The sequence below is a fragment of the Macrosteles quadrilineatus genome, unplaced genomic scaffold (genome assembly GCF_028750875.1).
Source record: "Macrosteles quadrilineatus isolate MER2022 unplaced genomic scaffold, UCM_ALF_1.0 Scaffold_5__1_contigs__length_97177068, whole genome shotgun sequence".
Taxonomy (NCBI): Eukaryota; Metazoa; Arthropoda; class Insecta; order Hemiptera; family Cicadellidae; genus Macrosteles; species Macrosteles quadrilineatus.
In genome coordinates this window covers 70,156,253-70,181,103 of record NW_026542598.1, presented here as the reverse complement: position 1 = coordinate 70,181,103, position 24,851 = coordinate 70,156,253, and the positions used below count along the sequence as shown (strand labels likewise).

The 24,851-nt window shown below is 33.3% G+C and overlaps 1 protein-coding gene across 7 annotated transcripts in view; it reads right to left on the bottom strand.

The window, feature by feature from the left end:
- The window catches only part of LOC128994109 (inactive dipeptidyl peptidase 10-like), a 416,624-nt gene continuing 391,773 nt past the window's right edge, over positions 1-24,851 (bottom strand). For 4 of the 7 annotated variants that reach the window (XM_054418388.1, XM_054418389.1, XM_054418387.1 and 1 more), the window contains 15 exons: positions 24,119-24,193; positions 23,185-23,237; positions 18,067-18,281; positions 13,998-14,155; positions 11,311-11,420; positions 10,191-10,314; positions 9,426-9,646; positions 7,342-7,482; positions 6,718-6,833; positions 5,825-6,050; positions 4,782-4,976; positions 4,074-4,231; positions 3,203-3,414; positions 2,215-2,379; positions 1-797 (listed from right to left, as the gene is read on the bottom strand). In XM_054418388.1, the coding sequence (XP_054274363.1) occupies positions 2,236-2,379; positions 3,203-3,414; positions 4,074-4,231; positions 4,782-4,976; positions 5,825-6,050; positions 6,718-6,833; positions 7,342-7,482; positions 9,426-9,646; positions 10,191-10,314; positions 11,311-11,420; positions 13,998-14,155; positions 18,067-18,281; positions 23,185-23,237; positions 24,119-24,193 (2,148 nt within the window). In that variant the 3' untranslated portion in view covers positions 1-797; positions 2,215-2,235. Of the gene's footprint in view, positions 798-2,027; positions 2,049-2,214; positions 2,380-3,202; positions 3,415-4,073; positions 4,232-4,781; positions 4,977-5,824; positions 6,051-6,717; positions 6,834-7,341; positions 7,483-9,425; positions 9,647-10,190; positions 10,315-11,310; positions 11,421-13,997; positions 14,156-18,066; positions 18,282-23,184; positions 23,238-24,118; positions 24,194-24,851 lie in introns of all 7 variants that reach the window. The other 3 variants (XM_054418383.1, XM_054418385.1, XM_054418386.1) reach the window with 3 other exon arrangements.

The following is a 24,851-nucleotide window of genomic DNA, read 5'->3' as shown; positions in this document are numbered from 1 at the left end:
GAATATGGTTTATTCTGCACCAAATGCCATTAAACTGGAAAAAGATTAATTATTGCATCCAACAAATAGATTAAAGTAGCCAATAAGACCAAACTATTTACCTCAAAGACAAAAAATAAGGTGTACTTCTGCCAGTTTGCTTTGTATTCATTCAATGAATAATCTACTCCAGTAGATAATTTAAATAAACATACAACAGTTAATTGAAACAAAACAAATTGGAAAGAGGAGTATTATGTTTGTGTAGGATAGCAATACTTATATAACTGTAGATTCGGAAAACAAAATGTTAAAAACTAAGATAATTTTACAAACTTAGATACGGTATAAAATAATTTGAGGAATTGTAAGAAAAGTGTTAACAAAAAATCAAGTATTGAAAACATAGTGGACTAAAATCCCAATATGAGTAGTGGCTCACTCAGTTTTATACACTTTGTAAAACATAAACAAATTCAATCTAATCCAGATTTAACACTTTGATGAAGCAAATACTTACACATTATTTCAATATCACATTTATTTCTATATACAGATGAAAATCCGTTGGGAAAGTCTCGATCACATTACATAACCCTTCTTGAAAACTACATGTCGTTAACAGACGTTCGAGTTCCTTTGTCGTCCACGTACTGGCGAATGACATCAATCAGTTCTACCTGAAGGTAAAGAGGGACACCAGGACTAACGGAAAGCTAACACGGAAAGCTTCAAAACAGCTGACATCGACAGGAACAAACACGCAGCAGTCTTTACATTTCACAGCTGCCTTCCGTTGTTTCAGACATGCAGTTTTCCTGGAAAGTAGAAAAAAATAGTGTTATAAAATGATGTGGGGGTGAATTATCAAAACGTAAAATATTGACAAGAAAACATAGCTCTCAAAAGATTTACCTTGTTTTCGCCTTGACCGTAAAACTTGACCTTGGGTTGAAAGAGTCACTTTACACCCTAGTGATGAAATACTATTTCAAGTTGATACCTTGTTACTGTTATTAGACTTTTGTTAGGGCTTTAATAGTTTACTCTAATTATTATTTTACAATACAGAGATGAACATTGGATACAAAAAGAATTAAAGTGGGGATTCATTTATGTGTTTCTTCTAGGAATATATATATCTTTTTTAGCTCAAACCGCCCAGTATGGTGGTACTTGGAGGAATAGGTTGATCTTTGTCCGTTTCTGGCAACCAGAGAATTTCATTGAGTTACACCTGGGACCTGAATGGAGTAGGATTGCAGACATTTTTCACAAATGTGCAGACAATTTTGTCAATTCTCAACTTTCCTAACCCTAAACATCTCTCCTTTCCAAAGGTTGTACAATGATTAGGCAAAGAAAGCATTGGTGGGCAAGCTACGCTGGGCCTTCTACTTTCTCATGCTACAAATGAAAACACACTGGTATTCAAAATAAATCCATTTTTTGATTGCTGCATTAGAATCAAAAGTAAAAAAAAAAACATTCTAATAACCGTTGAAAATATTCACATCCCTCCTTTAAAAAAGAAACTCAGAAAAGAATAAAGTAGAGGTTAGGTGAAAACAAAAAGGAGCATCACACAACTTAAGCAGAAAAGATGTAGCTGAAGCCTATGTAACAGATAAAATACATACATTTACAAATTTTTTCAATTTTGTAATTGGTTAATGCTTATCTTTCAGCTATTTAAGCTAGCTTGTGAAAAGACCTGCAGGGATAGCCCGTAGAACTTTCTATATAGAACAGTTTTCATCAAAGAGAACAAAGGAGGACTAATTATTGAACAATAGCAAATGAAAGCTTTTCTATAAATCAAACTAACTAACGGGCTATTAAGTACAATCATCCATAAATCATATAAAAGGTGGGCTAAAATAAAACAAAATCGCTGAGTTTTCTTGTGGTATTCTTTTGCTCTTGTAGGTGTTTGATGACTCCTTTAAGTCTAGTTCTAAACTATGAAATAAAAATGTGGGATGTCACTAAAAGCTTCCTATGAACGATTCTACAGGCCTAGTGGAAAAGATAAAATTATCACTCACTTAATCATCTTCCAGGGGTCACTGTGAGATAGAAATATTGGTTACAAAATTATTTCAAAACCATTCTACCGGTCTCCTAAGGAGTAGGGCTACACACTATCTAGTTGTAAATTGAAGTTCATCTAACTAGCATCTGTCTTGGACTATAATTCCTTTTGAAGATCAAACTAAACAAGTATATACTTACGAGAAGAGTTACCTGCTCCTGCTATTGTTTAAAACTGAAGAACGACGACCCAATCTCCCAGTCTATGAAGTCGAGGGGTCCGAAGCACTCATCCCAGAATGCCTCCATGGCGTGGTACAAGTGGAATCGGACACCATCGAAACTGTGGCCCTCGTCCGGGTATGTCTGAAAGGTAACAAGGCCGTTGATTAGATATGGTGTATTTGATGAAGCTTGTTGACAAATTACTGTCACTGCCTCACAAAGAAAGTCATGTCAGTTTTAGTTAGGGTTCAATACTGTGTTATATATAGGGTGGAAATAAAGTCCGAAGACAGTTAAATATTAAAAAAAAAATTTAGCTAGAGCTACAATACTTGGTACAAAGTTACAGAGCATAAAACTTTATTTTAACTCATATTCAGTAATCCAATAACTCTTCAAGGGGACGGCCCACAAGGAGTCGGAAGAAAATCTTAAAAGGAAGCTTAGGTCAATATGCACATCAAATTAAAGGTCTTTTTTAGTAGAATACAGTGCCGCAAACCACACTTCGAAAGGTTGATCCTGCCCAAAATTGCAGATGTTCAAAGATTTTCAAAATTATCCAATTTCTTTAAATTAAACACTATTTTAAATCTTTAAACAACTGTTATTTTTAACGGATGGTCCTTTTGAAGTGCGGTTTGCGGCATTGTATTCTACTAATAAAGACTTTTAATTTGATGTGCATATCAACCTATGCTTCCATTTAAGATTTTCTTCCGACTCCTTGTGGGCCGTCCCCTGAAGAGTTATTGGATCACTGAATAGTGTTAGGGAGTTTTATGCCCTGTAACTTTTGTACCAAGTATTGTAGCTCTAGCTAAATTATTTTTTTAAATATTTAATTGTCTTCGGACTTTATTACCACCCTGTATAATGTTCAATGCTTCTAATAATATACCGAAAATACCGATTGAGCCACCTACTCCTTATTTTGGCTAGAGGAACACAAACGACAACATACCTGATGACGGAACATGATGCCCCCCTGAGTGAAGGCATGTACAAGAATCATGCTGTGCTGGAAGTGCACAGTGTTGTCAGCTGATCCATGGATCAGCAGGAAAGGCTTGTCTTTGAGGTTCCCCGCATGTTTGCTGAGGTCAGACTCTTCGTAACCTCGGTAGTTGTCAGTGACGTTCGGAGTGCCCATGAACTTCTCAGTAAACACTGCATCTGTTGAGTTGAAGACCCAGATTTGAATTTCCAACAATGGATGCCATTAAAATGTAATATACTGTAATAATGTTATGTGATCTTACAATTCTGTTTGCTGTTTGCAAATAAATATTTTATGGAAAGGCGACAAATGGGGGTGAGTCCACCTACTTTTTTGAGACCACTATTACATCCAAGTAAAAAGACACTTGCATCCAACAATTTTCATTAAAAATCCTAGTAGCAAATGCTTGAATGAAAACGATTGGGGGCAATAACAACCATGGTGTCATTGAATTAATAAGATTTTGTTAACATTTTCAAACTTGTATTGTGATTCAGAACTATATTCATAATGTTTATGGTGGATTTGCAACTGACTTCCAGGTACTTTGTATTTCAAGATTACTAGACACACTAACCATCACTATCAGTATCAGGGGAGCAATTTATTTTGTCATTTAATCTTACTAATTTGATTCCTATAGACCAAACAAATAAAAGGATGGTACTGTCTTGGACGCTGATTTAAACTCTATAGTCTAAATATACGGTCCATCCAGATTTCATTTTAAATTCTCTTTACCCTAATTTGTAAGGATAGGAAAATTTTCACTGTCTAAAACAGATATTTTGAAATATACAATGCCTAAAAATAAGATGTTTGTTAAACAAACCGTAGTGAGCCCAACTGGTGATGGGCGCCAATGAGATGCCACAGTGGAACAGGCCAACCTCTTGTGAGAGGATCATGGCTGTGGCAAACCCTCCATAGCCCTTGCCCCACACACCCAAGCGACTGCGGTCAATGAACCTGAGGTTGTCTCTCAGATATCTGCAAAGTATAAAACTGTGTGTGAAACAACAACCAAGCCACAGTACAGTAGAACAGTGGTCACATTGTTGTGCTAAACACGTTAAATATTTAAAAAAATCTTCTTTGACCTTATTGTTATTTTGAAAATCATTACTGTACGTTTTTGGGAAAACTGTTCTACACTGAATATCACAACGGTGTTAAGTATATGACCATTAAAGCCATACTTAACATCTTTTCTCATTGAGTTGGTGCTACTACATGGATTTGCCTCAGAAATGTGCGTGTTGTTCTATGTGTCCTCTCACCACAATATATCATTGCCTTGAAGCATAGCAAGGGAAGCCAAAAAATGTATTGAACTGTTGTAATAAATTGTTGATAAAAAGGCAAAGTCCTGGATGAAAATCTACAAAATCGCTGTTTTGGTTTCACAATTACATTACAGTACTGACTCAACCACCAACTCACCAGATACTTCTAGTGTTCAAAGCATTCAATACATGCATTGAACTAAAAATTCTTTATTTGAATCAAGAAAACCATGCAGCTAATATCTACAACTTACGTGATGACAGATATTTGGTCCAGAACGTCGTCTTGACCTACTCGGCGGAAGATCTCGTGTTTCATGCGATCGCCTTGGAAACCCGAACCTCGTCCGTCAATCTCGGCCACGATGAAGTTCCTCTGACTAACGAGGTAAGTGCTCCAGTCTACGTTCCACCTCTCTGTTACCACCTGTCCTCCTGGAGTCGTGCCTCTAAAAAATGTTTCTGGGAGTTTATAAAATGAATTTGCTCTGGTTGGATGGTTGGTGTTCTTGAGATTTGAACTTCGATCATGATAATGATACACTTAGAGTACTTGCAATATGGTGCCCCAATGCTTCTGAGCGAATTGCATTTTATCATATGGCGTTGTCTGTCAGACAACTGGCAAAGAATTGGTGAAAAGTTGGAAAGACTAAAAATGCCTTTTAAGTATTACAGGTATAACATTTATATATTCTCTGAAGATCAATCTTAATTGATCTTATCTTATCCACCCCAAACCTTTATTCAAAGTGTTAAGACATTGAAGTTTTGCTTCCTTTGTATTTGAAGGCTTGGAAAGCTCATGGATGAATTTTCAAAGTGTGTAGTAGTGTAATATGCATGATTGACTCCTGTTGTTCATACTAAAATCAAATTAATCTCAAATCAATAATAATGATCAAATATAAATATACAGTTGAAATTTCTTCAACTTCCCAAGGTGACTATGGCTACTGGAGCCGCCACTGTGTACACGTTCAAGCTTTCATTGAACTCTGAACCCATTGAACCCGGTAATAAGATTGGGTGTGTTACTGGCCTATTGATTAGCATCTCGGACTTCGATCGGTGCTGGAGGGACGGGTTCAATCCCAGCACATTTGGGTTTAGACCGCTTTCCTTAAAAGCGTTGAAGTGCTTTCTTCTGCAACCCCACAAGTAAAAATGCCAAGTAACAACTTCTACTATAGCTAGACTGCTTGTGTTTCATAATTTGTGAATTAACAAGTTAGATAACAAAAGTAAATAAACAAGTAAGTTGGGTACATTAACCTCTATTTTTGTACAAACTCACACTTTGAGTATGAGAGGGAAGGCCATCTCCTCGTCCTCTCGCATGCCTGGAGGCAGCAGCAGCTTGACCTGAGCCTGGTAGCCGGACTCCATTTCTACAGGGAAGATCCGCACCTGAGGTCGGGCCATTGCTGCGTACTGTTGCGCTAACAGAGAGTTACCGTCTAGTAGCGCTACCTTGGTGTTGGTCAGGGCGTTCATCACCAGAACACTGGGAACATCAGGACCTGTACAAAGGTGAAATGGCGAAATTAATTTGTGTGTGTGTGTGTGGGTTTCAACACCATATTGGTTTTTTTACGTTTTGTAATAGTCCAAGCCTTGGTCTTGTTATCATTTAATGTCGATCTTTGTTAGCATGATAAATTGGCAGGAAAATTAAAAAATGGCAATTAAGTCCAGAATTTACCCTGAATGGATCAAGCTATAAAACTTTCATATCATAACAATATTTTGATATATTTATATCTATAAATCTATATATTTAATTCCGTAAGCAAATCGGTCCCCACTAAATATCTCGAGCTAGGAAAAAGGTAGCATGTCCGTTGAGGATTCATTTTAAAGCTTAAGATCCAAGGACGGTGGGAAAAATATCAGAAGTGTCAAAAATTTCCCCTGCTCTGCCCCACAGACCGTCAAAGATCCAGTCATTTTCTGATGGAAGTACTGCTACAGTGTTTATAAGCTGTTTTAAATATACCAGCTGATGTAAACATTGCATATTTGTTAGTTTATTGATTTTAGTGTTCTGATTTTAGGTTAGAATGGTAACGCAGAGTTGAAATTTATCGTGTTTGGAAGACCGCGACTACAAAGGAGTTGAAGGAGAGTTAGGAATGGTGCATAGCATAGGGATTGTTAAAGGATTTTATATATGTAAAACATACTCACCCAAACACTCGAGAATATAAAACCGTGGACTTAACCCAGGTGAAAAGGTCGCTCGTGTGTACAAACAAGACATGGATTTGACTGGATACATATCGTTTGTCTTGTTTTCATGTACACTGAAAAAAATAAAGTGAATTTCTTTGAATTATGGCTTACATACAAGTTTGATGCATATTTTTGGCAGTTTTTGACTGTTACTAAAGTATCAATTGTTAGAAGATGTTGAAATAGTAGATAATATTGAAATTTTCAACTCCAAATGCTTTATTAAGGCAGTGACAGAATTTGTGTTCATAATTTAAGCTGGATATCAATATTTCAGCATGAATGTAGAATCTAAAGTGGAGATAACTAAATGTTCATGTATTAAAGCTGCTACCAGTTTCAATAGAAAAGTTCATCTAGAGAATTATTTATTCTCTAAGAGAGTGTGCTTATGTCATTTACTGATTGCCCTTATGTACAACCTGTAAAGCGGCATTTTTTTAAACTGGATCTTTTATCATTAATCATGCAACCTTTTGATCATTAGGTGAGGACGACTATTATCACTAAGCTAACCAGCTGATATCCTGCTGGTATCTAAAAGTTACCAGCTGTTTCTTTAGTCAAACCATACTGTACCTAGTGATGTTGGACCCATTGACCGGGTATGTAGGACATGTCAAACATTCCCATTGTATTGAAGTGGTGATGTTGACAATGTCAGACACTCGATACACGTGTCTTTGAGCTGGCTTTTTCTCTGGAGCTGCTTCAAAATATCTGTAATACAGAAAATCTCAACTTTACACATTTTGTGAAAGAAAGTTTGCAAGACTGGAACCCAAGACAAGATGAACAAATAATTTGAATAGGAATAGTTGTAGAAAGAGTATGACCCTAGAGTTTATCTAGAGATGAATTGTTTGGTTGGTACCTTGTTATTTTATAGATACAAATATACTCTTTTTACCCATTGGCTGATCAACTGACTGTTTAATTTATGCTGATAATACCTATAAGATCACATGTTTTACAATTAGTGTTCATAATTGGTTTGTATGTTAAAAGGATGAGCATTGTTAACATATTTTGTAGGGTAAGAGCTTCCCCGACTTACCGTACTGAGCGACTTACCGTATCATTAATTTCTATTAATACACCAAGGGCTTAGTAGTTGTAAGGTTGAGCCAATTGAAACGGTTTTAATCTCTCTCTGAAGAAAATAGTAATGTCTGTTGTTGTATAGCACGATAAAATATACATATGCTACATTTTATTTTACTGCTAATCTTTTCACCTTGGTTATGATTATTACCAAAACTTTGGTTATGATTATGTTCTATGCCATAACAGCACAAATTCCTTTTTTTATTTCCAAAGGGCGTTTTCACTTAGTTTATTTGATATTTTTATGCGAATTTGGTGAATGTAAAAAGTAATTACACTGCAAAGTGTACGACAAGATGGAGATAATTATTTTTAGTAACAAATTGATTACACATGCAAGCAGATATAGTTGTTCTTCCTTGTAAAACAAAATTTTACAAACTACCAAAATTGACAAAGCAAATTTGCTAAATTATCCTCAAAACTACATTTACGATTCATTCCCCACAAATTAAAACTTCCACAATTAAGGGAGTACATTTATCTGTAATTATTACAAGAGGGTCGAAAGCTTGAGGAAAATGAGATGGAAATTACTGAAGAAAGTTTCTAAACAGCAATCATGTTTCTTATAGTCAGAACGGTGATTGGACCTAAATGAATGTTTGCATTAAAAGCTGTATTCAGCTAGATAAATGCCTGCCTTATCCCCTCCCTCCTCCAGCTTTAGTTGCCCTAATACCTCCTTTCAAGAGAAATTATGTTGATTTGTTAAAGAGAATAAATAATTTACCTTCTAAATACTGGGATAACTTTCTGCATGAGATAAAAAATTAGCAGTTAAGTTTCCTGTGTTTAGTTATGCTGTGTGTTTAGGTTTCATATTGAACATAAGAGTCTAATTCTAACTAATGTATGGAATAAATTAGTGAAAAATTTCCAAGTTTCTAACGAGTCAGAGGCCAGTTTGTTTTCATTTTGATAAAATAAAAAAAGAAAGACATTATTTAAGTACACAGATTAAATCTTGTGGAAAGGACACCTTCTTACATGGGTAAACGGTTTTTTAATAATTTGCCTGGGTACTACAAATCTATAATAGGATTAGTATCTTTTAAAGCAAAAAAATTTTGAATTTTTGTTGGAAAAGAATTGTTATAGTATTGATCAGTTTCTCGAAGACAAATCAATGGGAATTGTTTGTTTTGTTACCTACTATGTATTTATTTTGACCAATAAGCTAGTTTATTTTAGTATAGTTTGACAATGTCACCTGTTTTGTCTGGCTGTGCCAGAGCATTTAAAAAAACGTTTTGTGACAATAAAGATGGCTTTGACTTTGACTTTGAAGAAAATTACTGCCAGATTGAGTTCCCTCATTCATTTACCTATTATTCCCTTTTATCTTATTTTTGTCTTAATGTCTACTCCAGGGGAATTTTTCTTTACTTGAAGAGTTACAAGAGGAAGTACTCAAACACTTAAAGGGAAAGCAGTCCAAACTCATGTGCTGCAGATGAGCGGTGAATTAAACCCATCCCTTCCGCACCAAAGTCCGAGTCTCCAACCGTTATGCTAACAACACACCTATTTGACAGTATCTCAAATCCACCTACACAATATGGTTGTCGGTGTCCCAGGCCAGCACCCTGGTGACAGTGAGCTGTCCGTGAGTCAAAGGAACGACCTGATGTGACTCGCGGTCTATCAGACAGATGTGTGTGAAGTGTCCAGCATCTGCATCCAGCACTGGGAGCAGAGTCAGGTAGGAGCTGTGGTCTGGCGAGAACACCACAGAACTCGGCTCCACCCACCGTGACGACTTCTGGACGTGGGTCTGTGGATAAAAGGCAATTAATTACAGTTTACAGGTGGCAAATGGTGAGAATTCTCAGTCTTCCAAAGGGAGCCGATTTAAGTCAATATTTATGTATGTATGTACAGTATGTATGGACGGACGTTTTGCACGTTCTATGATGAGGCATCCTCAGTCTCAGGTTTAAAAGAAAAGAATAACATTCGATGTTTTGAAATATTAAATTGACAAATCCTTGTACTCAGTCTGTTTCAACATTTTTACTGGGAACACCATTATAAGTAGTAGCCTACCAATTTTAGCTCTAACCATAGTTTGAAATGTTCAGTCTTTAACTTACTTTTGAATTTTTGTAATCCTGATAGTTAATCACTTAGATAAATCACTCTTGACTTACTTAAATCATAAGTTTATTTGATCGAAGAACAATATATTATCAACTAGGTACAAAAGCAGCCAAGATCAACAAAACAAGTTAGAAGTTATAAAAGAAGTTGAACACAATTTCACTGAGCAAAGCCTGGTCACCATGCATGTATGCACATAAGGCAGATAATTTACTCACATCTTGACATGTCCAAGATGGACTTGAGCAGACAACGATGGCTGAGACGTTTTGTCTACGATTCATCCAGACTACGGCTACGTGTTTGTCTCCAGCCCAACTAACGTCTATCAGGTAAGGTAGCCTAGAACAGAGGACAATATAGTTTACACACAAAATATCAACATTACTCGACATAAAATGGATTAATGTGATAAAACAATAGTTATTTGTGCAACTAGTGAGAAAAGTGAGCAATTGACTCACTCGAGAGAAATCCTTACTCACGAGCCGTAGGCGAGTGAGGAATGGTTTCTCGAGTGAGGCAATTGTACTTTGAACTCGAGTTGCACATTATACTTTTCCTACAGTTACCATAAAACAAATAAATTGGTGAAGAAACATAACCTATTTTTACACAGAAGTGATCTTTTAATATAACATCTAATGTGAAGTGACAAATACAACAGTACAACAGCTGACCAGCTGATTTACAGCCAGTGCTGCCAACGTACTTCGCGCGCATACGACGTTGCCTGCATGTTACGCGCTCACTATTTCGTGCCTTCACGTTGCAAATCTGGAGTGAGACAAAGTAATTAGAGTGAGACAATGTTAACATTGTCTCACTGATGAGCGAATTGGCCACTTTGCTTTCTCAAATCAGTGAGAGAACATGTATATTGTTAGGTAACTGTAGGAAAAGAGATAAACACTTTAAAAACTCAACCATTCCAATGAACCACTAACCCCCCACCATTAACAATTATTGAACTTTTTTTTTACTATTTTGTTGTATGGTTACAATTAAACAACACAATTTTAGAATATGTAGGATTTATTGCACTTTTGAATATAAAGCATTGCCTTGGTATTTTTCTTGAAAGTAATTTTTGTATTAGATTTGCCATTAGTGTTGTTGCCTGAGTTCCTGTAGGTAAAATGTGTTTGTCAACCAATGGATTTTCCCACCTTGTTTTTGTGTGGTATTTTCAGAGGTCTTCTTTGTATTCATCTTCTTATCACTAACACTAAAGTCTATATTTACAAAAGTCATACAATATTTACAAATTATTGTAACTGTATATCACTAGTATTGCGGTCTGGGGTGTATGTGTAAATATTTTTAGTAGGTACTTACTGAGCATCTGCTACCATGACAGGGGTGGGGGGAAGTTGAGTAGTGTTGGGAGTTTTGGGATGAGTCACATTGACCATCCACACTGTAACTTCCGGAATCGTTGTTCCGGGCTGGAACAAAATCAACTTGGTTGGATACAGTAGTTTGAGTGAGTATAAATCTATTGGTTCATACCTTACTCTCTTCCAAGGAGGTTCAGACAGTAACACAAATACTTTAAAGGGCAAGCGTTCTAAACACATTAAAAACATTTGTGGGTGTCCCGCAAATCCACCCCTCTTGCACCAAAGTTTGGAACGCTAAATACTAGGCTAGCAACACTCTAGTATTCTGCATATTGAAGTGTAGTGCAAAATTTAAACTGTGAAAAGGATTATTCCTCTTGTAGTATTTACAGGTGTTCATAAGTAAATGTCAAGAGGTCAATAGCATTCTTCATTATTGACTGATGATCATTGAGAAGCCTAGAATCAATCCTCGTCACATTCAATTACATATTTTTTTGGTAAAGTGGCAACAAATGTAACTGACTGTGAAACAAACTTTTTCACACAAAAAAATCAAAATTTCAACGTAGGTATTCAAGTTACAATACAAATTATAACAACATATCAACCAAAAACATTTTCAGGAATGAAAATAATTATTTGAAATTTGAATTTAGCGGGTTTTATTACTCAATAATGGATTTAACGGGTTTTGAAACTTAAATAAATTTACATAAAATGCTTTTGCTCTAAAGGGTTAGAGGAAACCGTCCAATAAATGATTTAGTTAAAAGACACTTTTATATTTTACTTTGACTAGCTTATAAAACACTAAAGCACTAAAATCTTTACATGGTTGAAATATATAAATAAAAATTAAAACATATTTCACATAAGTTTTCAAAGATAAAACTTTTATTCGAAAGACATTAAGACTCTTATGTGAATTGTAGTGAATAATACTTTTATTTACTGTAAGGACACAATTAATTTCAATATGGCCAGATGCACTTTATGCTTCAACAAAATGGGCTGACATTTGATCTTGAGAAACCTGTAAAACTAGACAGTTGTAAACGAAAAGTCTGTTTCCAACAGCAGCGAACAAGGCTCTTGAAGTAATAAAACTTCAACTTTTATCAACATCGCTACTCAATTTAGATTTATCTTTTCAAATTCAATTTATTCTTTAAATTGAAAATAGGAATTTCCTCAACGAGAGTAAATACTTTAAAATGGTTTGGTGGGAAATTTGCCAAATATTGGTGTTAAATTCCTAAACTTCTTAAAAACATCAAAATAATACAATATATGAGGGTGTCTTGTGTCGTTTATTTCTTTATAATATAATAATCTTATGATTATTTTTTGTACTTCAAAATTAATATTCATATTAAAAGGACCATTATGAATGTTTTATGTTTATGTTTGTTTTTTATGAATGATTTAATATTCATAATAAACATGATAAAAGGCAGTTTTACCGTGAAACTTATAAGTGAAATATAAATAAATACATAGAATACAGTTGGTATATCATTTATATTGAATGAGTTCAGTTTTAGTTTAAAGATTAAGTTGCTTGTTTATATATTTTACTCACAAACATATTAAATATTTCATTATTTTCTTGGGAATGTTTAATTAATGTTGTGCGGAATAAATTCAAGGACTCTAAATAATAATTTAGAATACAATATTATAATTTATCAGTATGACATTTGACTTCAAAGGTACATCACAAGGTAAAAATTATGAACTTAAACAATAAACTAAAAAGTTTCATTCAACAGTATTATACCAAATTAAAGAATTACATTCTAGTTAAAGAAAATAAAAAAATAAAATAAAAATGGAAGTTTATCAAAAATGAAAAAAAACAATAACTAACATTACAGTATGAAGTGCCAAGGATACTTCTCAAAATTGTAAAGAAAAAACAAAAAGGTATTTACATGAAACTAATGAATACCCATTTGTACTACAAGAGATTAGGCAGGAAAAATAGCTGCAGTTAGCCAAGCAAAGTTTTTTTTTGTTTCCTGACAAATGTTGGTAATCGTGTATGATGAAGCAGCTGTTGTTAAAAGAGTTGTAATTTTTATTGCACCCATCCTCTTCAAAGGATCATTTAAAGAAGATCACTTGTTTTACAGCTGTCGTTCTACTTCCACCAAGACTTGCGGATAAATCTTGCTTTTGTTCGACACTGGGGAAAACTACTTTCTCAACATGAAGCATTTCTTCAGCAGATGATATAAATGTAGCTGGTAGGAGATATTTGGTGACATATTATGTGGATTTCTGGGAAGAAATGAGCTGTTTACAAAGTCATCATATCGTTTATGTGTTTGCTTGTTGAAAGCTATGAGGATATTTTAATTAATTGCTATGCAGCAAAGCTCTAAAACATTAGTAGGTAGATTAATATACAAATTTAATTGAATGTATCCAGACATTTTAATAATATAAAGGTTAAGTTTAATTAGGCATTTTCATATTTCTTTACAAAGATATTTAGATAGGTACATAAAATCCTAGGCAGGACTTTGATTATAAGTAAATAGCCTGTTTAAATAATTATATATTTTATGCTTGAAAGCGGAACATTTTCTTAGGTAAGTTAGTTGTGTATCCTTAATGTAGTTAATTAATTTTCATAAGTTTTGTAATATATGAATGAAAATTTATCATATTTACCTTAGGGTAGTATATGGAGTGAATCTTGGGGTAAAGGTTCTTGGGCCCGTAGAAAGGGTATTTGAGCTGGCCCACGAGGGAGTCGTTGAACGTGGCGTATACCAGGGATTTGCCATCAGGCGCAAACCACACGGCACGGCCTGACGTCAAGATCTCCTCTGGAAAAGATACTGAGCATTACCACAGAAAGTTGACAGCTAAAAATATAAAGTGTAAGAAAGGGGATTAACCCTGTACCCACGGTGATCATCTACGCAGACACTGTTCCCATTACACTTAGTCGCCTAGTTGGTGTGAACAAAGTTAAAAAGTAGTATGAACATCAATTTACAAATCCCTTTCCCAGCTGACGTGAGCTTGACGATGACCAATAGGGCTGACTTCTGAGAAACAACTTTAACCTATGAGCCACAGACCCTATGATCCACACACAGCCAATTAGAAAGTCTAATGAAGAAGATGGAGGGGGTACGAGTCTTGGAGTTGGAGGACTTGAGAGGATAAATCGTGGAGATAACCGCGGGCTGGAACAAAGATCGGAGTGTGTGTGTTGTGGGTGTGTGTGCTTCAGGGACCATTGGCTAATAAATATAACTAAATTTATAAATATGTAAAACAATTAAGTCATATGATTTGTTAATAACTCAATCTTTATATTTTTTTTTGTAACTTAACCTTGAAAACGTTTTTCTTACTATTGTTGGCATTGTTGCTCTTTGTTTGTTCAAAGTTCTTATTCGGTGTAGTCACCCTTTGTAACTTCTTTTGTTTTTTAAATTTATTCGTTTTATTACACGTTTTATTACTTTCCCTGTTGATTAATAATATTAGAATATCCAGAAGTCAAAAGTTTGGTAAGATTAACTTAATCACAATTGTTTTCATGAGTGCAGAATGAATGACACAATCGATTAAACAATGACGAAAACCAGTTGATTTTAGTGATAGAATAATGTTAATAAAAAGTTGGTTACCTGTACGTCGAAACAGGGTGAGGACACAGAGTAGCTTATTATGTTTCTTTAAATCTTACCATTGAATAAAAAAAAAAAAAACAACACTCTGTTGGAGTACTAAGTATTTCAAAAGCTATCTTTGGTTCAACCCAATTTGCTTTGTAGTGTAATAAAAGTCTTAACTTTATAGAAATATATACAAAGAAATGTAACGAGAGCAAATATAAGCATTGTGATTATCCTTGTTATTGCTAGAGCCAAACAATGTTTTCATCTAAAAGCCTCAATTCGAAACATAAAAGGTCAATTTGGTTAAGCCTGGGGAGATTTTAAGGACATGAATTGTCCAATGTGTAGTTCATGATCTACCTTAGGGCAAAATGTCAGCTCAGATGGTTTATTTTGCATTCACCTCCATCAAATCAAACCATTACACACATATAGACAGAAATGACCTCGATTTTATAATTGCAGATATATTTCCCAGATCCAAACATTTACAAATGCACTTGTTAAAACTCTTTTTATTATTGAATTTTGTAATGTATTTACTACAACAACAATTAACTATTTATTAATTTATTGCTTAGTAGTGTTGTAAGAAAAGTGTTCGTAACTAGCTTACAGTTTGCAAGGTAGGCTTACAGATTCATCAGTGTAACTTCTGCTGCAGAGTCTGATTACATTGGTTTATGTAGCATCAAACTATAGATTCAAATTCAATTAGCCTTCATCAGGGAGCAGATTAAGCTATCATTATAGCACGATTGCAGTTTAAAGATCGGCCAAACACCAATACTTTGTCTCCCTCAACTTAATTTATTGTTAATGTATAACATGTGATCAAAGACTTTTATTGAACAATTTTTATGCCAACACAATCAACTCTTCACTTTAAAGAAAAATAATAATATTAGGAAACGTATAATAATAAATATGGGTTGGTTTCTGTATATCAGTTTGTTGGGCAATGCAAAAACTTCTGAACTAACCAAATCAAAATTTTACTAAATATAATATGTTATGTCCAGATCTTGAACTCGGTTAAACATGTAAGTCTATTTGCATTTTATTCTCAAGCTAAACTTTTTGGATACCCAAAAGTTTCGGGTTGAACGTTTCCAAGGAATGTTGATAAGTGTCTGTGGCATAAAAAATCAAACTGTTATATTTTGCTATATAAATGCTGTTCACGATTTCCCATTGAGGTAAATGATTATTTGCTTTACAACTGACTGAATACAGTGAAGAGAATTTCTTAACATGGTACAAATGAGTGTATCAGCTCGATAATCAATGGTGGAAATCTGTTCTACCATAGATTTAATGAACATATTTCTCTTCCGTGTCCTCACTTGCTAAAAAAGTATTATTTATCACATAATGTAAATGTAATAACCTTAGGTACAACATTACTTTTTTAGTGTAATGATATAACTAATTAGCTGTTACATTTTAATGGTTTTTGGACAGGTTTGATTCAGTAAAGTGGGGTTCAGAATGATATGGTTATAACACTAGTCTTTGATCCTGAAAGCCCTCAAGCAAATCCTTTAAACTGCCAAATTCTGTCCACTCAGAAATATAACTACCTAGTTTGTACTTTGAACCTCAATGCTGTAGGCTCATTTATTTATAAAAAACCTTAAACACAAATGAAATGGTTCCTTTGGTGAAAAATATCCACTTCCCAAAATAATAAAAACAATCACTGTGCGAGTAATTTTAAAACTATAATGCCGTGACGAGAAAAACTAACCCGAGGTTAATCTAAATAATTCACAATGCTGACATAAAAATATATATACTAAAATATAATAATATGTACAAAAAATATATATACTAAAAATAAATTATAATCATAATTACAATACATTAATAATCACAATAATCATCATTACAATACATAATGTCATCATCCTCAATAACAGTTAAATTTCAATTTTACTGACCCCAAAATAACAGTTTATAAAAACACTTGTGCATTGCTTTTGATATTCACAAATGGTATCAAGAGTTTTTTTTTTTAACAATATTGGTTATCTGAATACAGTTAGATAAATAGAAAAATTTAACAGTTACACATTAACTTATAACATTAATTTCCATGAATATATGTTAGATAATATGGTTCAGAACACTATTACAAATAAGAAATCCCTTCGGGTCTAGTTACAAAGTTTGCCAATTAATGTCATTGTGACACAGGAGTGTCAAAGGTGACAATATTGGTGACTGTTTAGAACTTTAAGAACACATTTTTGCCCAGAAAACTGCAAATAATTCAAAATATTCACCGTAATGTCTATTTACATTAGAGAAGTAATCATAAATATCATTTATATACAGAAAAAAAAACTTACTTGCCCCACCACATCATCACAGTAGTATGGAAAACCCCTACCCTATCTTACAAAGGAGCCACAAACTTCAATCATCTTGCAGATTACCTCAGAATATAAGAAATCCATGAAGAGCCTCCAGGCAGCACTAGGGCTAGATGAAGAGACCAGGGACAACAGAATTAAAATAATTTAATTCTGTGGTCGCAACATTTTCGAGTTTTTGGTGGATATAACCATTTTGGACCCCCCTTAACCTAAAAAATGGTTGTTAAAGTAATGTGTTTCTGTATGTATGTGTATGTGGGCAGAGCTACAGACTACACCTGTGGTCCGATTTAGATGAAATTTGGTATATGAGAGATGCGTTAAAAAGCATACCAGGGGTTGTTACATTTCTTATTAAAACGCATAAAATAATGTTAATTGGGATTTTAAAAAACTACTTGAACGATTTTGATCAAAGTTTTTTAAAGTATTTACAGTCTTTTTAACTTAAAATTGTATAATTCCCATTGCTATAAAAAGAACGGTTTAAAGGTTGATTTAACTTTTGTCATTTTCTTCATAAAATATCATAGTTACTCCCACCGCTTACCCATGATAATAAGGGTTGTTGACGAACTAATGGGAGGAACTATCTCTGATATTCCTGATACCGTTGATTTGTTGACTGTTAGCTACTATCTCCAAAGGATAAGGATCCAAAAATCCTTTCCTTATATTTTTATCATTTTGTGACAAAAAGAGAAAATTACATTTATAATTTACCTTGGTATACCCAGTCAGGCAGACCGTTGGTCACAGAAGGTGACCCACTAGTGGTGAGTCTGAACACTTGACCCTTGGCTTTGGGTTTGTAGTAGAGGTCGTTTTGATGTACGAAGGCCAGGGCAGAGCCCCGTGGGGCCCACACGACCAGCTGTAGGTAAGGGGCCTCGTTGTCATCTACACTGGTAGGGCCTGGAGTCACTGGGACTCGGTTTCTGAAAAATGGTTAAAAACCTTGATTGAAAACGCCAACAATTGTACTATATAAAAGCTGGTTTTAGACCAAAATTGAGTGTAGTATTATTGAGCCACTGACGACGTACGCTAATGCAAATTTGGTATTTTTGTAGGATATGCCTGCTTTTTAAACAAACCGGAAGAGATTTTGTTTGTTGTTTTTGTGCCAGAAAAGTCAATGTCTAGTAATAAAAAACTAAAAAGTATTTAATCTAATTGTTGCAAGGGAGTAACGATTAGACGTTTCAGGGGATGAGTAAATTATTTAAACCACAATCCATTACTGTAGTAGTAAAAACTAAGTGTTACTCCAAAATTAGCAGTGACCTGCATCGTATTGAGAGGATCAGTTTTGAATTTTAGGGACAGGCGATGCAGGTTATATATTAAATTAAAAAGTTGTATATGAATCAATGGGATCGTCTTAAGGGAACTTTATTTTACGAATTGCAGGAAATCACTATATAAAATAAACAAATTTAAAATTTTTTTAAAATATATAATTGGTGTATGAAAATGTCAATTAAAATAGTAAATTAAAAGTAATTATTAAAAAAAAAATAGTAGAGTAGATAGTTTTTCTTAATTTATTGAGGGGATGACGAGGAGTACATGTAAAACAAAAACTATGTACTCAATTAAACATATGTATCCTAAATTGTCTCAATGGGGTGACATTTTAAGTTATGTGGAAGCCAAGGAAATAGAGTTACTGTGCATTTTGTAGTTTTTTTTTAGAAATATATAGTTTCTTTGTTTATATTAATTTACTTGAAGTCTTCCCATGTTTTTTTTGTCTGAAAATAATTAACGTCTATGTTATTAAACTCACTTGTTGTTATATTCACTTAACTATAACTTAACTTAACTATAGTGTTATATTCACTTGTTGTTATATTAACTTTTGTGTTATAGTCACTTGTTGTTGTCTTTTAATGTTGAAACAAATTTTAGTAACTTAAATTTTACTTCCCAATATTTTTTTCGGATAATGGATCCAACAATTAACAGAACACTCTACTGATTCAGATTTTATCAACATAATAAGGTAATGACAGTAAATTTTCCTCATTCATCCTCAAATATTGTCATGTTGCATTCAAAACCCCTTTAGTTTAGGAAGTTAAGAAAGAGCAATAAGTTGTTATTTATCTTTTACAAAATAATTAATTATGTTGAAAGATATTACACACTGTATTACCTAAAATAATTTAAATCAATTGGTTACCAGGAGGAAAAACCTCGACCAAAATATACATGACATGTAATTGTTTTCACATATGGAAGCTTTTAAATTAATGAAAATCAGGTTGAGAGGGAGAGATTTTGTCATTTTAATTAAACTAAAATATCTTTTGTGGCGATGAAATTACGAGAAAGAATTACATTTATTTGTTTGGATTCACAAAGTGCCGCAAGTAATACTAAAGTTGTGTTACTTAGTAAAGAGCTTCAATATTTAGAATTAAAACTATACTTTTAAAGTCCATTTAATTTACGGTCAGAACTAATGTGCCATATACAATTAGAGGCAAAAATGAAACATTGTTTATTGTACTCATATCAAAATTAAACTTTCAACAATAAACAATTAATTGCTGAAAGTTTGACACAGAACTGAGTAGCCATTTGTCAGGGAGTTATAATTAATGGTGCTTTCTACTAAGTTGCCTTTCAACTACACCCGGAGACCTTTTAGCATGACTATTTCAAAAGAATAATTTGTTTAAAATTAAAAAAAAATAAACGTTAGAAACATAGAGGGAAAATAAATTATATTGGTAAGTAAGATGTCCTGTGGGAAAGATAAAGGATGAGGGGGGGAGGAATCGTTTGTTGAAGAGCAGAAGAAGAAGTGCCATCTCCAGGAGTATTAATGATTCCAGCCCTCTAGGGCTTCAGATCTAATGACCTGTCAATTCAATCTCACCCTGAAATACTTTTAGTTTATCTCAGCAAAATTTAAATTCTGGATTAAACTCATAGTTGCAAGTCATTTACCATAATGGATAATGTCAATAACGTAGAGTAGGCCTATTCAAGAACTACTAACAAATGTATGTACAGTCCCACTGTTGATAACACCAATGAAATCAGATAAAAGTATAATTCAAACAAAATCATATTAGTTTAAAATGCTTGTGACGACGATTTTTCGTCAAAACCCTTCCGCTGGATTTCGAGATATTTATTACAGACAGATAGACAGACAGACAGACAAACAGACATTGGTCGTTAGATAATAGGATATATAGTGTGCTAATCCTTATTCAAAAATGTGTGCCGAAGTGCTTTAAAACAGGTCAAATCATTTTTTTAATTTTTGCTAAATTTACAAACCTTTTCATGATAGATTTAGTACATAAATTAGGATGTCCCATGAAGAGGTTGATTCTTTTAAATAAATGTACCAGACGCTAACTATATCGTAGTACCAGACCGGTATCAAAATGTAAATATTTTTTTCATGTTAACAAAAGTATTTGCATTTTGATACCGGTCTTCAGAATTAAATGAAACGCGTGGATATTTTTTGTACATATAATTTTATATCAACAGTAGAGTTTTTATTACAATGTGTTCCTGTGTCTGGCATGTTAAGTAATAAAAATGGCAACACCTTCGTGGGTCACCGAGTTTGCAAATTGTTATCAGATCAGTAAAAACACGTAGAGCAGAAGCTAGCTTAACCAAGGTTTAAAGTGTATTTAACACAGTTAAAATTGGAATAGAAAAGCGTTGCATCAGTTAGGAAACAAAACCATTGTTGTTGTAAGTACCACATTGTTTGTTTGTTTTGCTACACTACTAAACAAATAAACTAGAATGGGAAATAAAGTGGAGTTCATGTGATGTTGAATAGACTAACTTTGCTAAAAAGATAAATTTACTTCAAACGTGGCATTTTGCATAGATTTGTGTTAGTGCAATAAGCAGTCTTTAGTTTGTGTTTTGATAATCAAAGTCAGCGAATGCTAAAGAAATAATAAAATATATAACTGTTCAAAAATAACAAACATTTGTATCCTGTGACTGTATTGAAAACGTTAAACTAATTCTATCGTTTTTATGCATTGTAATTTCAAATTTTGAACGGACCAGAAATATTTTTTGGTTCCAACAGAATTCAGAAAATATTATTGATATTTTAAGTTAGCTATGTGATTGAGTTCAAATAGTGAATAGAATAAATGAACTTACTCCTGAAAATGAGTTACTATGGTGGTTTGATTGATTTGAAAAAATCGTCAATCTGTCTATAAGTTCACTTTATATATTTTTTTTGGAATATAACATATAATATTTTATCATAACAACGACGAGATTGTGTTAAAATCAACTTCAACTTTTTTAGACCAATAAATACAGTTTTTAGTTATAAGGTTCAAGTTAAAATTAACGTATTATTTTAATCATGGTATGTTATAATGCAATTATAGGATATAGTTTAAAATGACCCGTCTACCAACACTTGTCTAATCACTTAAGACTAGTTTACACTTAAAACTTTAGACGATACTAAATACATTTACCGCACAATAGCTATATATTAAGTGTTGTACGCCGTATTTACCGTATGTGTTATACGGTAAAATATTCATAACACATTTTACAATAGCGATAGAATTGTTCAGTCTGACCAATTATCACAGACCCAATCACCGACTTGCAAAAGTTTACAATCAATTTGTAACCAAACTGAATAATATTGTAAATACACGTTCTATCATAAATGTATTTAATCTATAGTCATGCTACTGGTTTGCATATTGTTCATCCAGCACACAAAAAAAGAATCTATGCAAACTAAACATAAGAAATGAAGAGATATCACTGGTTCGTACACGGAAAGCAAAAAATGTAGGAACGAAAATGCAAATTATGTGTTTACATTCTAAAATTATGTGCAACAGTTTTCTCCTAACTGAGATTTGCATAAAGCTGTGTTTAGCTGATGTAATAAATCCAAAGAGATTTAGTTGAGCAGCCCCTGCATTCAACAAGTATTCTGGCTGGGCTCCAACCTGGGCTATACTCATCCCTTTGTATAAGCTATAAAAAAATCATACTCCAGGTAAAAAAATGATAGCTACTTCCTCGAAATAATATAAATCAATTAATGTTTAAACTCTTGCAAACAAAAAGAACATTTTAAGTTTTTATCATGTTCGACTATAATGTTTGGACGATTCTTGCCTGGTTTGTAAAAAAAAGAAAATGATGCTGACTGATAAAGTATATATAATTTAGCTGTTGCGTTATAGCATACTATAAACACACACTTCGTAATATTTGTGACTTATTAATACAACTTCAGTATCCAACAGTAAATGGCATTATACAGGGTGCAAAAAGCCCCCTTTCAATTTGTTTTTTAATTTAAAGATACTTATTGGAAATTTATAGTGTCTGATTATAATATAATAGCACATGGAATGGGCCCAAGAAACAACGGGTATTTTTGAACTGCTGGATTTTGTCACAACAACATAATTTAATATTAATGTTTATTTTCGAAATAGCTTTACACGTCTTCAGTTGTATTGTTCATAAATTTCCGTAGATTCTCGAAACCACAATACCACATGGCTTTGTTTTAATTCCGACTTCAGAATATTTTCAAACCTGTTGTTAAAATGTCAATTCACTAATGTTTCTATTGTGAAAAATAAAGTTATTGTTGAGTTGAACAAAACATGCTTTCCCTTTCGTACGGCTCACTGGTATTGTTTGATTTTTAAACAAAGAAAAAGTAGAATTTTAATAAAAAAGACCGTTTTATTAACATTGGAGGTTTTTGGGGGTACTAAATACACGAGTGTTTGTTCCAAAATATCATTAATCCAAAGCACTGTATTTTTCAAAACAATTAATACTTACTGCGTAGAGACCTCATAGATGTGGTATCGTGCTTCAAAAGTGTTTGTATAAATCTGAAAACAGAGAAATGATTTTTTAAATGCATCCAAACGTCTTCAATCAAAAAGATTAAAAATAAGCTATGTAACTGTAATCCGCCGTTACTCTTCTCATTATTTAACCTAATAAACTAATAAATAGAAACATTTGGCTGTTTTGTAATACAATAATCCGTAGTAAAAACTCTTTTGGGAAAAACACTAGATTAACTGAAAGATCACCTTGAAGTGAAATCATGGTTTTGGTCAGGTTTTTTGAAGTGGTAAATCCTAAGAGAAAACTCTGTCACTTTAGTAGAATACGAAAGGAAAAGGTGATGAGAAAATCTAAAATGGTTATAAATAAATAAACATGTAAACAGAGTGATTATTGTGGATTACAATAAAATATTGTGTTTCTAATGTAGTTATAATATTGTTAACTTATTGTCTGCTAAACATTTTTGTAGCACAGAACATTTGTTTAATGAAAATGCTTTTTTTCTGTAGTATAGTATCCAGACTTATGACTAAATTAAAGTTTCAAAACTTTTAATACTTCTGTTTCATTAAAGTTAAAGTATTGAAAATAATTTATACCGCATTGTATCCATTATGATTTTCAACCTGACCATGGCTAAAACATCCCATTACTAATCATGATGTACTTCAGAGGACAGTAAAGATAAAATAGTTTATTTCTAACCATCTCTTTCTACTAGTTACCAAAATAATTTAGTAAATGCATAATGCTGTGAGCCCATGAGCAATAAAAGAGTTTATCCAAACTTTATAATCTAACCTCACAATATCAATATTTTATTTGCCAAGGTATACATCTAAATAAAAACAAATATTTGCATTGATACAATATAATTTATAATTAAAAGACAATACTTCTTAGCATAAAATTTTACCTTTTTAACGTCTGATATGAGCAAGACAAACTTGAGATCGCTGGAAACTCGAAAATCTACTGCGTTTAGCTGCCTCTGTAACAGAAAATGTAGAAAAAAATGTAAATTATGGTAAATAATAATTTTACATAACGATTAAGCTATTACTTACCCTACACCTGTCCATTTGTAATGTCAATGCAAAGAGTGCTAGCATTATATAGGGTACTGCAGTATTTTCCAGGTGTAATGTTAGAATGTACATTATGAAATTACTCACATTTTCATCTTTAATAATAATACTATACACATTTTGTTAAATACGAATAAACACATTTCAACACTCTTTACCAGAATAATGTCTATATGTGTCAGGTTGTCATATACATTTTGTACAAGGCTGCTTAGCGGACTTGCTAAACCAAGAGATGTCAAGGGCTCGCGTCCTGGATTCCCCACATTATGATGTCTTAAAAAGATAGACTTTAGCCTGGAGTCGTATTACATGTTTTTCTTGAGGATCGCGGCATTATATTTTTTTATCGTTGGTGATTGCAAGGATTTGAGCGTGGAACCTCAGTGACAGAGGTCCCGCGCTCTACCACTAGACTATTACTCCACCCTATATAGTTCATACCCCTACCCTATAGACACATTGCCCTTTTGTACTGGAGCGTGTCTGGCTAATGGTAGGTATACGGGTTCAAATCTGGCCAATGGCCAAGCAACATTTTAGCTTTGATAATAATAACAC